The 16,357-nt window shown below is 36.2% G+C and overlaps 1 protein-coding gene across 2 annotated transcripts in view; it reads left to right on the forward strand.

The window, feature by feature from the left end:
* The window catches only part of LOC118742740 (terminal nucleotidyltransferase 5C), a 325,265-nt gene that overhangs the window by 50,710 nt on the left and 258,198 nt on the right, over nucleotides 1-16,357 (forward strand). For both annotated transcript variants that reach the window (XM_036475046.1, XM_036475045.1), the window contains exon 2: nucleotides 5,293-8,038. In XM_036475046.1, coding sequence (XP_036330939.1) covers nucleotides 6,623-8,038 — 1,416 coding nt within the window. In that variant the 5' untranslated portion in view covers nucleotides 5,293-6,622. The remainder of the gene's footprint in view (nucleotides 1-5,292; nucleotides 8,039-16,357) is intronic.

The following is a 16,357-nucleotide window of genomic DNA, read 5'->3' on the forward strand; positions in this document are numbered from 1 at the left end:
AAAAAATAGCTTTGTTTGTATAAAGAAATATTAAAAGAAAAAAAAAATACCAACCGATTTTTGAAAATTGGTATCGTTGTAAAGACGAAAAAAACTTTTCTTCTATATGCATATTTGTATACTTCGTGAATAAAAATTTGAGAAAAAACATATTTAAAGGAAAAAATAACTTTCTTTCATATAAAAAAAAATATTTTAAACAAGAAAATTACCGACCGATTTTTTAACAATTGATACCTTTGATTGCTGATCAAAGTCTTTTGTTTTCAATTTATGAAAATACGGAAATTTATTTTATATTTAGATTTAAATTTATTAATATGATTGTTAAGTTTGAACTAATTTATTAGAACAGCAAATGCATCGGAAGAAAGCAAATCCTCATTTACGCATGTTTGATTTGCAAATTGCTTGGAAAACTTTTAATTTATATTCTTTTCATGTTTTCTGTTTTATGCTTTTGTATGTAAACAAAATTTCGATGTGCTCGCGTACTTTTGCTAACATTTCTCTCTCTGAGAGAGAACAGATAAAAATTAATTAGAATTTTGCTGCTGAGAGTTTTCTGCTGGAAGAATACGCGAATACACCTAATATCTCAGTTCTATATGGTGTGAAGTTAGCACTATGTAGCATATATTTAAAAAAAATGAGAGCTAAAATTGTTTTCTTTTCACACAAACTTGTAATAAAAAGCAACAATTAATACCATTGGGCGCGTTCATAAGTCGTAGCTGTTGGGTAACCGTTGGCTGTTTGTCTTAGAAACGCACAGTTGAGTAGTTACGCTCAGCCCAACAGTTGGCAACTGTCAGCCATTTTTTCCAGCGGAAAATTTTTACGCTACCTGAGCTCAACGTGTTGGGCTAAGCCTAAAGAGCTGATCGAAAACACTTACGCCGCTTATATTAAATTTAACGCCGCTTTGTTAGGTGACAGTTGCAAACAAATTTATTATATTTTATATTACTGACGTGATAAAGTAACTAAACTATTTTATAATAATACTACGTTTCTAAATATATGTTTTTAAGATGTTTGCTATATAATTTTACAATGTTTAATTCATTGTAACATTGAACGATTTTTTCAACACGGCGGCCGCTCAGCGTTGAATTCCAAATAGTATCGGCGCAACTATCTCTATTTGTTGCAATTTGATTTGTTTACATTTATCAGCTGTTCATTTGGCAGAATATTTATCAAGCCGTTTCTAAGACGTAATTGTTGGGTTCAACAGTTGCCAGCAGTTTCGTAGCTAGCTCATCTGCTCAACAGCTACGTCTTATGAACGCGACCATTGTAACATTTTCGATATCTCAATTCCATTGATAATGGGGGATGCAAGGGCGTAGCCAGGTATTTAAAAAAATTAACAAGTATATTTCGTTTGGCGCCCCTTGCATCAGATCCTGGCTACGCCCATGGGGGATAGTGTTCAAATTACCACTACAAACAATTTTTTTGGGAAAAACGAAAGCTACAAATTTTTCTTTTCACAACAAATTTTGATCCAAACAGTAATGCCGTAGTTAACTTTGCCAATTTTGAAAAATGTAGTGCTAACTTGACAGACGTTTAAAATTGGGTTTCATTGGCTTTGTTTTTTTTTTTTTTTAACGAGCGGCAAAAGGCCCTTAAACTCGAATCAAATTTACCTTTAGCTAATTACGCGACCCTGTTTGTATCTGACAAGAAACATATGATTAGTTTAATGGGATTTATAACAAAACCCTATGGAAATAAATAGTTTTACGAGGTATTTGCGTAATTTTAATCATCTAAATCCCATCAAAAATTCACAATAGACCAGTTCTTTCACCCAACAACATTATGTTTCAGGTCCCGTATTTTTCAACCGACCTGGCTGAACTGGGATAAATAACCGAGTTTGTGTTGTTGCTTTGCATGTATTTCGTTACTTTACCGAGTGCAATTTTGTAGCTCGGTTGCAAAAGAAACACACCTATTGTATAGTGAGTGCTCTTCTAGTTTTGCAATATAAAATTATTAATAAATAGCAACGTATATATGAACATACATATGTGTGTAGACGTACACAAAAACAAATACTTACGGTGACCATCCGCCCTCTTTTTTCGCCAGTTGTCCTGCTAATTTATTTATTTCATACGGGACGTCAAATGTTCTGTATTTCTTTTAATGCCCCTTATTTGTCCCGTATTCGGTATTTTGGCGCCTTAACAGCTCTTGAAAATGTCATGCCTATGAACCAGTTTTTATTTTTAAATCTGGACGTTTGTGATTCGAATCGAGGAGCACATATGTATGTATGTAGATAGTTTCTGAGGTATAATTTTTCGTAGAAAAACTGCGTATGAATAGAAATTAGACGTTAATGTTGTTCAAATTACTAAAAAAAATTCACTACACTGAGAGAAAAATCAACCAAAAATTTTTTATTATTACCAAATTCAAACTTAAAATGGAATCAATTTTTGGTTTATATTAACAATGCCTTGGTTGATATTTTCAACAATGATTTGGTAATATTAACCACAATTTTGTTTACATTAACCAAACTATTGGTTGGCAATTTTTCGTTTGAATAAGTTTATGTTCTGCACTTCACATATGCTTTTTCATAATTCGGAGATAAAAAACAAACATTTTTATTATCATTTTGCCACCAGATATGTACATGGGTTAAAGAAATTTTATCATTTAAATACCCTCAGAAACTCGATTCTGGGATGCGACCTAAGAAATTTCTTAAAAGCTCGAAATTGCATTTTTATGTTCAAACTGATTATGTTTATTAAACCGGAAACCTGTATGAAACACTGAAGTTCCCTAAAAGTGTACGCTCTTCCAGTTTTATTTTACCGAAATATAATTATCTTAACACGTCGAGATTATTTTTTGTTAATGCTGTAAAACTTTGGAACTCTCTGCCAGCATCTTTGAAGAACTTTTTGCGTAAGTACAACTTCAAAGGTCATATCAACGATTACTTTTCTAATAAAACAACTCTCCAATATGCCGAGGCGTGGAGACAATTTTAAAATTTTGTGAAGGGAGAATGTGTTCATTAGGAGAAACTACGGCAAAAAAACGGCATTGTAAGAGGGATAGTATCTGCGACATGAGAAACTCCAAATAAGCAGGCTACTATGAAAATGTTGTAAAAGTAAAGAAGTTCTCAAAGATGGAATGGAAGTAGAACCCTTCGGAGGAACGCTTTGCAATTCAGCTCGTTCAGGATGCTATTCACTGCATTGTGATTGGCCGAAATCCGAGTAGTCGCATGCTTTCCCTGCCTAGGAATGTTTGTAACAAATTTTATGGTGTAAAAATCCTGTGCACAAAGTACAAAGTTATGGAAAAATATTCAACAAATGTGTGATGTTGCAACTGAATGTTTATGCGCTCCGTTCACAAAAGATCGAAAAATATATGCTAAATAAAGATGGCTAATAAATCTAGGATCATTGAAAAAGTTTTTCAAATACTCTAGCTTTCGTGGAAAAAATTTACAAAATTATTTTTTGTCCCGTATTCGGCTGCCATAAATATGGTCACCTTAAGTATACCTTTAATTGATTGCTCATATGGGAATTTACCCAATTATTCATTATTCATGAGTCAGTTAATAAGTCTAGCATTTCAAATCTCCACCTGACCGCAACGAGAGCGCCATTATGTTTTACAATTTTCTTACTTACCCGGCTGGAACTGAAAATGGATTCTATTCAAGCGCACTTTTCCTAGTGTCATCATTAGGGTGGTCCAAAATAAGAAATGTCGGCATTTTAATGCTCTCACCCCCTAGGATTGCTCTATACCGAAAAAAATGTACCCCAATTTTTTTTTATTTTGAAATCTATGCATAGTATAGAGAAAAGTCGGGATAATCTCGAAAACTATGAACGAATTTTTACGAGATTTTTTCTAATATACTCTGTATGGATAGGAGAGTGACCTTTTTTATTTTGATATTTTCAATAGGCTTGCCATCTGTTAATAAAATAACTATACTCATAATAAGCGTAGGCATCAGTTCAGCACCCTCAGTGTCAAACGAAAAGACTTATGGTCTGATTATGCATACTTCGCACATATATGTACATATATATATTTTGGAAACCTAGAGAGCATTAGACAAAAAGATAACTCCCGCTCTGTCTAATCACTAAACAGCGATTCCGAGCTACTACTTCCCCGTACATTGTTCAATCGCCGAATTGTAGTATTGCATAGTTTTGAAAATTTAATCACTGAAGGGCCACTCTAATATTATCCTCGGAAGGCTTCTCTTGGAAAGTATCACCCGTGGCTTATCTATTGCTCATTAATACCCTTAAGGTACGAATTTAAAAGACTTCGAAATTATAAATTATGTATAAACATAATCATCAGCATTATTATAATATTGATAATAATCCTGTTTGAGAAAATCATGTTTTTTTTAATGAACCCGGAGCTGTAACTTCGAGAACCGTAAATATGTAGAAATGTGAAGAAAATTATGTTTAATTATTTTCTTCCATATAAGAGTAAGTTTTGTTCATGCGTTATATGCAAGAAAATGCGCAACCCCTCGACAAAAAAGAAAAAAAAATCAAACAAATCATCGGTCATTTTTAGCGACTTGAAGCTTACACTTTATTGTACTAAAATTGAATTGGCTATAAAACTGCATACCCAAAATCTTTCTAATGCTGCTCCTCATTTTGAATTTTGCTGCTATTATTTTGACCGCAACTGCTATATGTATTCGCATTTAGAGTAGAACTCCAACTCCAAGCTTCTAAGAGTTATGGCTTTTAGAGTAGAACTCCACAATAAGCTGTTCAGGCATTTATCGTTTTTCAGGTTGTCAGCGGTCTATTTTTTATAAGTTTTTAAGTTTTATTATTGCTTATCGGCTTAGGCACCGAAAGCCACAACACCCGAAAAGCTTTTTGTGGAGTTCTACATATTATATCTGTGGCAACAAGCAATAGCCGCCTAAATGGACTTAAGAAATAATGGAGTTATATATGCTATCTCCAGCCAGCTAGGCGAAAATATTTTGGTTTCCCCATAAGGCTAACATTACAATCCAAATGTTTAAAACGCTTTTTCTCGAACTCAGGTTTTTCCACTTAGGCGGTTATTGCTTATGACCACAGATATGACATATGTATAAAACATATAGCTGTATAAAGAGAGAGAGATTTACTCTAAGGAAGTTCGTAGTAATTTTGAAAATAATGAAAATACGAGTAGACTTTAAGGAACAAGTAAAATATCGTTATTTTAACCACATTTTTTCTGCCTCTTTTTCAGGAAAAATATAACTTTTAATCTAATAAAAGTGTTTAAACCCCGCAGCGAAGTGATAAAAGTAAGCAATAACAATTACAACAGCGCTGTGTCCAACAATCAGAGAGAATACACTTATAAAATTGTGTTGTGAAATTAGAAAAGAGGCAAACAATTGTGTGGTGTCAATTTTAAAACAACAAATAGATTAGGCAACTCCATGACACACGATCTAAACAGCTATAAGAGTAACAATTAAGTAAAACAAAGTTTTGCACGAACTACATTAGCCTGAAAAAAAAATAAATAACCAACAGTAAAAAGTTTACGATCACACTAATAAATTAATAAATAAAAATATTCAAACAAAATAAATAAATAACACAAACACTTAAAGGCCTCACTTTTGGAGAACCCATCCTACCTCAACTGTTGGCATATGTATGCGCGGAGAGTTTGTAGAGAAGATCGAGTGAGCGGTAAATAAGTGTAGAAAAAACCGGAAAGTCGACAAGGGCAGACGGCGAAGGTGAAAGCGGAAAGTGAAATTGAAAAAGCGCAGCAAAGGCAAAGTAGAAAAGAGTAGCAAATATACAGAAATAATAACAACACGGCAGCAATCGTGTGGAGAGCGACAAATTGCGCAGTCGGTACTAACGTCATAACGTTGGGCGAAACAAAAAAAAACTAAAAAATAAATAATAAAAGATCGCCAGCGACAAAAGCGCCTAACTACTGGAAACTGTTCCGTCAGTAATAAAACAACAACAGTAGTTTGTCAAGCAGCACGAACGATAGGTGAGTGTGCAGTGAATTGTGAAAAAGCCAACGACAGCACAGTTAAACGCCGGCAGCGCCGAAAGTTTTGTGAGTTTTTTTTTTTTTTTTTTTGGTATTGCACAGTCGTATAATAGACGAAGTGAGAGTTTAACGCGTGTGTACGAGGTGCTGAAAAACAAACGGAAACACGGAAAGATAGCATTTCGAAATTCGATTTCACAAATTCAAAGTTCCATTTCGCAAATTCGAGATTCATTAAAACACTAGACACAGTGCAAAGTGTTGACACGTGGTGTCTAAAAAAAACTAACCAATATTAAGATTTGGAAATTTCGAAAATAACTTCGAGTTTTCGAAATTCAAAAACGTACGATTTTATAAAGTTTGAGCAATAAATTTGAGTTTGAAACAACCAAAAGAGCAACAACAACTCAGCCGCAACAACCCGGTAGACAACTATAAAGAGCCAGTTATTAGTGAGTGTGCGCGTGTGTGTGGTATTGTGCTTGAGTGAGTTTCAACGACGACAACAACAACAACAACAACAACAACAAGAACCGCTGCAAAGCGCATCATGGTGAATACCAACAACACAGCAACGTTGGCTACAACAAACTCAACGGCATCGACAACAGCAACAACAGCAACAACAGCTGCAGCAATAACAACAAATAGCACAACATTGACCAAGGCAAAACAGCAACGACAAACGGTGGGTGTTGTTGTAGCAGCCGGCACAACAACATGGGGTTCTATTAGCATCGCACAGCAAAAACAACAACAGGAGCAACTGTTGCAAGAGCAAAAACAAAAAGAACAACAGAAAGAGCAGCAACAACAGCAAACTGAAGAACAGCCGGAAAATATTGATGCTAAGAAAAAGAACAAACACAAGAATCCGAAAAAGAATGGCGTTGACAACAAACAGAACAATGACAATAAAGCCCATACCAGCGGTGTCGGTAACAAAAAACAAAATAACAACAAAAACAAAGTGCCGGCTAGTAGTGCATTAAAAACAAAAACAACCGCTGCGGAGCGCTTAAGTAGCGACACAGGCGATGATAAAGAAAACGCCTGCGTTACATCCACGCAGGAGGAGAACTGCGAAGACACGAAAACGGCAACAAACGCCAATAAAAATGGTAAAATAGCTAGTGACAAACAACAGCAGCAAACGGTTGGTCGCAATAAGAAAAACAACAATAATAGTAACAATAACAACGCCAAAGGTCAAAATAGCAAAACATTCACGAATAGCAACAATAAGAGCCAGTGGAAGCGTATTGAAAAGCGTAACAGCGTCATATTTAGCACCAATCACCATTACAGCAACTACAACAATAGCAACAGCAACAGCAACAGCAGCTATAGTAACAGCAAGCATAACAAATATCGCTTGTCAAATTCCAATACGCCCAGCATCCTCACCGATGACGATGATGATTATCGCGATGATATCGCCGCCGACATGACAGACACCGATTCGGTACGATCTCATGATTGGCAAGGTAAGAACTGCCGTCGACAACAACAACAACAACAGCAAGCGAACGGAAAAAAACTTACCGCCGGTGAATTATTAGCTGCCGCCCTAATGGTGCCCTGTAAGAAGTGTAACAAAGTGAAAGCACCAAATATGGCAATGCTCGGTAGTGCGCATCAATATCGCAAATCTAAATCGTATATAGGCGGCGGCGGTGAAAATGGCAATGGGACGGGTAGTAGTGCTTCTGCCGAGAGTTGGCTAAATTTGAGTGGTAGTGGAGGTAAAAATAGCGCCAATCATCGCTATCAGCGCTCGCACAGCGATCGTCGCACTTCATTCGATCGCATTTTTGCCGAACGTAATAAGGATTTTGTGCCAATTGTACAGCCGGCACGTCCTGTACTCGCATCGTCGAACATCGAACGCGTTCTAACCGATACCGAGAAGATGGTTATCATCGAACGTTTGGGAAAGGGACGCGTGACATATCCCATAATGCAGGTGAGTGAATGAAAATGAGAGATGTTTTTGTATGCTTAAAACAAAAAGTATTAGCTGAAGATTCGTTTAGGTCCATAGTACCTAAGTAAGTAGGAATTTAATAAATTTGTTAGTTCAGCAAAAAGGTTGGGACTTCGAAACATTTTCTAGTTTATTAATGTTAACATTTTCTGGCATTCCAAATCATGATCAGCTATCTAAACGTATCTCGTAAGAATGCTTTCGGAGTTTTTTCGAAAGCTTTCCATACGCAGGTGGTAACTGATGGTTATTTTTAAACTAAGTACTTTTATGTTAATTAACTTTTTTCATCATCGCGAACAACTGGTATAAGGAAATGGAAATGAATTCCAGCAACAACGAAAGAATATATTTTGTCAGGAAAATACCACCTTAATACCGAATTGAAATATCTCAGTAGTTTGATCTTTCCAGGAAAGCCTTACAATGGTTGGTCGACTCGTTCTTTTTTATTGTGTTCAAAGTCTGGCATGGAGCTTAGTCAGTTCCGATTTTTTGGTTTCAAAAATACCTCTGATGGTATTAAAAGTATACATATATAGGTTAGATTAGGTTACTGCGATTGCCTTACAGTTAAAAGTTCAACTATGTATACGAAGATTTCTGGATTGGACATGTCGTGCGATTGGATGATGATGATGCTTCGCTGAATAGGTCCTTCAACTCGTTGCGCTGTCTGTACCTGAGATGAACCACTGGCATAATCTTGCTTAGGAGACAAGCAATTGGCACAGTTTTTTAGTATCTGCGCAAACCGACAACCGGTTGTAGTATCAAATCAGACAAAAATGTAGTTTGCCTTTTGACATTGAGACATACTTAGACAAACTCCTCGAAGTACTGCCTACAAATGAAGAACCGATCTTCGTCTGAACAATGTAGGGTAGTTAAGCAAAAAGTACAGTATTATTTCCTCTTCTTTAAGCATCGCCCACACTCCACTCCCGGAGTAATTTTTGTCATGGTGGTAAATAAATCCCAGCTTATTGCACAACAGCCGGTGGCTGCTAGAGCATGACTCCTCCAATGGAGTCCCCCAATTGATAAATGGTAAAAGGGTCACATCATGCCCTACCGCTTCACCGACATGCCCGCATATCCCTCTCTCTCTCTCTCTCTCGCTCATATCAAGCAAATGAAGTGCGTGGTTGATTTTATGTGCATCTATAAACCATATGAGCCCATCGAGCTAGATACATAAACACTCGCAACAAAGTTAATCCTTACCTCCTCTGCTTCTCTAACCGAATACATAAATTCTAAACCTGGTGTCTTGCTCTACCAGCTGCTACAGAAGTCGCACAATATCCTGTAATCTCAGAGGTTACAAGCTGGTGTTGTGTTCGTTTAGTCTTATTAGACTGCGAAGTTGTCGACAGCTACCTCATAATTTTACAGGTGACCTTTTCACTCCATTTAAAATTCGCTATCTTCAAAAATTTTTCGGCAATCAGGAGCTCAAATGTTTGTAAGGCAAACCTTTACTTATGCCACTTTCGGAAGGCTTGTGTCGAGTCGCGCCGCATGTTCGGCTTTATAATTCCCCTCTACATATGCCGCAATGACCAGGAAACCACATTTTAAACAGGCGACATTACTCAGTCATCTCACTTAGAGATTAGCTTGCGGACTAAGTATGTCCGCCTTTTGAATGTTGTTCCCATTGTCAGGGGAGTTCCAGCATGCTGTTATAATACAAAAGAGGATTGGCTTAACTAAAGTAAACTGAAGGCTACTAGAATTGTCAAATATGGTTTGGGATTCACAGAGAAGTTGAATAGGCGCACCATGAGAAGCCACTTTCCGTGACGTTGAAGCCGGTGAAAATTAACCGCAGGCGGGTCAAAGGCCTTAAGGGGTAAATAGTAGTAGACAAGTTTGCAAACCAAGCCTAACCTTTCATTTCAAAATAAATAGGTTTTGGCGGCCGCACTACACACATTTCGAAATAGAAATTCTCCCTTTACACTTGTTCCTACATTACCTACTTTTAAGTTTTGGCCTTGTTTCCTATGACTTCCTAGTATAAACAATTATATTTTTATAAAAAAAGCAAACATGATCAAGTTCATATGTCTACTTTTTCTTAAGTTCATGAACTTTTAAAAGGTCTACAAATATGTACTGTTCCGTAACCAACAATATCATTTCAGTTTCAAGTAGGGTATACATATTTTCTTATACTACCTTTCATAAATATGTATGTATGTGTTTCGTTTGTAAAAAAAAATCAAACCCCTTCGCCTTTAATTTACAGTCCGCTGGTTTAGCTGCATAAAAATTGGTCCTTCGAGCCAGATAATATGATCGGGTGTCTAATGTCAAATGATGCTGATGAATTATTGATTCTTCCCCCCCTACCCTAAGCACTCAATTGTCGTCTAAGAATGGTGGTAGTGGCAAAAGATTGCCTTTGTTAGAAATGGCGATTTTTTTAATTCATAGCAGCAATGTCCTTTGAGAACAGCTCTTTTTGAACGGCACGAATGTTGAAAACGGTAGCATCCTTGAGTTCATTAGATGACCGGAACGTTTCATATTTTCGTTTGCATAAAGAACCAATAAATCGTAGGCAATGTGACACGGAGCGCACTAGTCGAGACCACTTTGAAATGCGCGACGACAGCGGACCAATTATTATATGATCTTCTGTCGATAGAAAGAATAGTTTAGTTTGAGATTTTGGTTGATTCTTACGTTCTTCTAGATCGCTATGACGAATGTCTGGCTGCGCACTTGACTTCGGCCAGAACTCCTTTTGTTGGTTGAGCCAAGGGGGACCATACCACCATATGTTCAATGTGTGTAGTTCCGAAGGCCACATGCCTCTAGAAGCGGGATCACCTGGGTTGTGTGATGAGCAAATATGCTGCCATTGAGAATTTATGTAGCTAGTCAATATCTCCGATGTCCGATTGGCGATGTAAACGGATCAGGGCCGCGGGCCAGTCGATAACGAGTGAAGAATGATCGATAAGTCCGTTCACATTTGAACTTCCATTCTATCGAATTGCAGAGTGTTCACTACACGATTTATCAGCCGACAGAGAAGGACAGCACCGCATAACTCCAGACGAGGTAAAGATATTTGCTTAAACGGAGCGTTGCGACTCTTTGCAGCCACAAGTTGAGTTGTTATTTTATTCCCATATTCAGAATGACAATAGACGACGGTAGCGTACGCCTTTCGAGAAGCATCGCAAAAGCCATGTAATTCGTTACGTCCTAGTGCGAATAGGGATAAATCGATACCATCAAAGTATTACTCAAATCAGTACTTGTACTTGTATCAAACAAGGTATCGATACCTACCCAGTATGGGAAAGGTATCGAGTACATTTTCAAAGTGTGTAATTGTATTTCTTTTCTTCGCAAAAATATGAATTTTTACAAGATTATTTATTTTTTAATATTTTTTCGAACAAAAATTTAAGACAACAATTATATTATTTGTATAGTATTTGATTGCAAAAACAACATAAAACATTTTTAAAATATTAATAGATAACGTTTTTTCATATAAAATAAGTTTAAGAAAATAACTACTTTTTTGTTATATTTCCCAAAAACATGAACTTTTCCAAGTGTTTTCCTGCAAGGCGGTTTCGAGATTGTAATATAGTTGTACCTGTTTTTGAGAAAAGCCTCTCGCAAGGGCCCAGCAACCGTTATGTATAGACGGGCTCGCCTATATAGCTGCGGAAATGTAATGCGCATATCTTCCAATTCCTCTAATGGGTTGCTTTTCAAAGAAGATGCTGAAGCAAAATAAGTTTAGCGCTTCCGATACAAGTACTTTTTTCGATATCTACTTGGATCGCAGTAAAAAGTATCGAGTACATAAATACCTGGTAAATTGAGAGTATCGAGTATGTACTTGGATTTACTCGTATCGATTCATCCCTAAGTGCGAATAATGCTCTTCGTGGAATTCGCAATGAATTTAATGTTGAGAGTGTGCTTTTGAGTTTTAACCAATGCACACTGGTTGGAATTTAATTTTTTTTGGGCATAAATTCTAAAAAGAAAGTTATCATTTTCAAACTTGGTACATATATGTATGTTGCCTTTGAACCCTACGCAATCCCTCTACCCAATCTCCTTCAAACATCTCAAAAATAGCTTAAATATTCAAACTCAAGATTTCTTAGCACTCTTTCGTTTCGACTTTTCAAATAGGGGGCAACCCTTACGAAAAAATAAAAATGTATTGCACATCTATAGGCCAAGCTCTTGGCACCTTATTTTTTGTTCATTGAATGAATTGTGCAAATCTTCAAGACTTTTAATTTTGAATGCACTTCGTAGAATCTTAGTTTAATTTAAATCCTTTTAATATATATAAGGATATTGAAGGATAAAAATTGCAAAGCATCTGTTTGTTTAATTAATTTTATCGAGGTCCTTGGGAGAAATCCTGTCGTCCTATTAAAAATTTAAAGATGCAGATTTACTAGAAATGCGATAAAATATGGAAGAGATATCCAATTTTTCGCATTTCCAAAGTTTTCATGAACGGTTAATTCGAGTTATTAACTAAAACTTCAACTAAAATTCGCAAATTTAGAGGGCATATATATCAAAATTTGCCAACAAATTTTTTTCCATATATTCTTGGGACAGTCTAATGTATATACGTACATTAGACCATGCCAAAAAAAAGTTCGCCGTACACTCCGGAATCGAAAGTATTTTTGCAAAGTAATTTTGAAAAAAAAAATAATTTTTTTTTGGCCGAATTTAGAGGTTATCGTCTGCCATATCTTCTGCATTTACAGTCGGATTATAAAAAGTGATATATCGATTTTCTTGTCTCAATCTTAGTTCCTACCACCCTTATTTCAGTAAATTAAAGCTAAAAGGTGGTACGGTCTAATGTGTGTACATACGTATGTAAATTTCTTTGCAGGTGCTTGATAATCAGAAATTGTCTACTGCGCACATTTTCCTGAAGTTCATTTGCAGAAAATTTAAAAAAAAAAGGCAAACAAGTTTAATTTTCAATACCGCAACGATGGCATGTAATTTATTGAAGGGGTGCGCGCGATAAAAGGCAAAAGCCGCAAAAAGTGACATGATAATGAAAAAATGTAAAATCTAAGAGAAACTTGATTTTTGCCTTTGATGATTTTTGTTATTGTTTTTATATTGTTTATGAGCAATTAAGAACGTACCGAAGATGATTAGACGTTGACCAAGTTAGTGAATTGCTAATGAAACCACTTTCAGTTTTAAAAATCTAACTTCGATTAGCATAAAGTGGCAGTAACAACAGATTTTTTATGTATTTTATGCAACTATTTGTATGAAAACAATAAAAACAAACCGCTCAAAGCTTCCGAGAACATACAAACATTTTTAAATTGTAAGAAAAAACTCCGCAGACTTGTTTATTAGTCGAAGTTTACAAGATACCAATATATAAATTAACACCAAATACAATGGGCGGTATGCATAAAAACTAAGCAGTTGCTTTTGCTTAAACTTTCATACCTTTCACTTAAATTTACTTGAACAAATCGAGTAAAAGGTCTGAGTTTTATGCATACGGCCCAATGTATAAGCTAACTTACATACATATGCGTTTGTATAGGGTGGTTTATAAGATCGCAGATAGGGTCATGTTTCATGCGCTTAGTGCCAAATGTCACCGTCCTGTTGAAACCGCACATTGTCCAATTTCATGTCAACTAATTCAGGCCATAACAAATTTGTTATCATATCACGATAACTTTCACCGTTTACCGCAACGGCCGATGGTTACGCCAGCCCAAAAATTACACCAAATAGTGAATCGTTGTGGGGCATAGTTTTTCTTGCAGTAGGTTTAGTTTTGCTGTTCTTTTTTTTTTGTTTGTTTGAAAAATCGTCTTTAATGTTTGGTCTACCTTGACGCGTTGGTCAACTGAGTATCGCTACATGACTAAGTTTGACAACTGGCTTAGAAACAAATAGATTAAAAAACATTGGCATATCACTAACCAAGATCAGCATCGCCTTATATATATTTATGTAGTAGTGTTTTGTTGCTTGTCGCGCTGTTTCACAGCTGTTTGTGAAATCGTTAGTTGGCGCTGCTGGAAGCAAAAATTTAATCAGCGATCTCCCAAGTAGCAGTAGGCACCTCTAGGCACTCGGTTACGGTGGCAAGAGCACTACTAAAAGAAGAAAAATGCCAAAAATGAGTTTGACACTGATATTTATTTGTTGTAATTTTGATAAAAAAAAAGCTTTGTACCGATATTTTTTGCTTTGCTCTTTACTTAATAAAAGCTATCTTTACTGTTATTAGTTTTATTGTAGTTGTTGGTCATGACTCCATACCAAGATAAGCATTTTTACTGTGCATAACTCAGTGAGAGGGCGGGACCAGGATGAATGTATTTGCATACAAATTTATTAAAGCAAAAATGTTTTGGGTAGGCGTCGGGGCCAATGATAACCATCAGTTACCACCTCTGCATGGTTGTAAGTCATGCAGAGTCCCTACGGCTCATAGCGCTGTGGCTTTGCCGCTGAAACTCTGTAAGAGTTTTTGGGGGTGCGCGTCAAGCGGGAGTGTTCAGCACCGGTTATGTATTCAAATTAGAAAATTGGGTAGGCGCTGTGGCCAGTGGTAGCTCTTGTACCACCTCTGTATGCCGAAAGCAATACAGAGCCCCGTGAGACAACTCCGGAAGAGTTGTGATGCATTAAGCGAATTTGTTGAGCATCATTTGGGGTGTCAGCAATTAATTACTTTAGTAGGTTTTGTTCTGCGGCAGTTGAGAAGTGCATAAAAAGGCATACCCAATGAAGAACGAGCGAATTATTTTTAAACACAAGTGCGTGTGTTTATTCGCTGCACTTGGTTTTGGGCGGGAGTGCAATACAAGTGCGTGTGTGTGTTCGCTGTTATTTTTTTATGCGGGAAATGCATAAGTCGCTTAAACACACTTGTATACACACTATGCAAAATAAAACAGATCTGGTTTTGTCTTAACTCCAAAATTGGCAACTCGAAACCCGGTTTTGGGAAAAAGGCGAATAATCTAACACCCTAGTTGTTACACACATTTAGAGATCTACATACACCTTCACTCCACCTCCGAAGAGGATTTTTTATGGCCGAAGTACTCTCAGAGGTTTTCCATTGTCTGCCCAGGGGCCGACCTCTATTTAAAGAAAAAAAAACTTTTATTGATGTTGCTGTGACCGAAAAAAGTTAGAAAAAATGCAATAAAGTATTGAAAAAAGCTAAACTAAGACCCAACGTGATTTTTTTTTTACTGATTTTTATATGTTGTACATAGTACTTTTGATCTAAAAATAAATTTAAACTAATTTGCTCTTTTCCAAATAAAAGCAATCGTTACAGTTAATAGTTTCATTGTATGACTGTATGTCATAACTTCTTGCCAGCATAAGCATTTTTACTGCATGAAAACTGTGTAAAATAAAACCGGTTTATCCGGGTTTTTCTTAATTTCAAAATCGGGAGTTAGTTTTTTCAAACAGCAATTTTTTGAATAACTCGAAACCCGGTTTTGGGAAAAGGCGAAAAATCGAACACCCTAATTAATACATACCTAGGTCAGTGTGCGGACTATACCACTTTTGTGGAAGATCTACCACTTTTTTTTGCTAAATTGCGTTTCTACCACATTTCCCTCCGTAAACGTAAAATCTCCCGCATATTACAATTTTGCTCATTTTACAATGTGCATGATTTTGCCATCCTTAATTTTCTGTTGATTTTGTGTAATATCGTGAATTAGACAATTGTGAAAACGAAATTGGCTCTAAATTTTGTATTCCATTTTCTAATTGATTCCTAATTCTTTTCAACACGTGCCAAATTTCCTAGGTGCTAGGATCAGTGAATTGGTGTAATTCAGCTGCGAAATCAATAGCTTTAGACGGGTGGGGGGACGCTTTAACTCGTTTTTGCTCAAACATTAAATAATTTTTCTTTAACCATTTATTGGATAAGTCTCAAAACCCTAATATTTGAAGTCAGATATCGGATTATTACGAAACTCATAAAGTATAAAACTTAATTATTAATTTACACAGAAAATTGACATTTTCAAAAATTGGCGGGTGGGACAACGTTGACACCCGTCTCTCTGAGTTGATAGATTCGTTTCCAAATTTTAGACAAACTATAAATATTTCGTTCAAAGCGCCATTCTCGTATGTAGCCCGTTTTATGCTTTAATGCCATTATCCTATAAAAGACTTAAAAAACTTAAATATTTTATTACATACATACATACTAGGGCGGGGCAATTTTTTTATTTTGCGCGTAAAGCATAG

Source organism: Rhagoletis pomonella, unplaced genomic scaffold (genome assembly GCF_013731165.1).
Source record: "Rhagoletis pomonella isolate Grant_MI unplaced genomic scaffold, Rhpom_1.0 Rhpom_scaffold_00007, whole genome shotgun sequence".
Classification (NCBI taxonomy): domain Eukaryota; kingdom Metazoa; phylum Arthropoda; class Insecta; order Diptera; family Tephritidae; genus Rhagoletis; species Rhagoletis pomonella.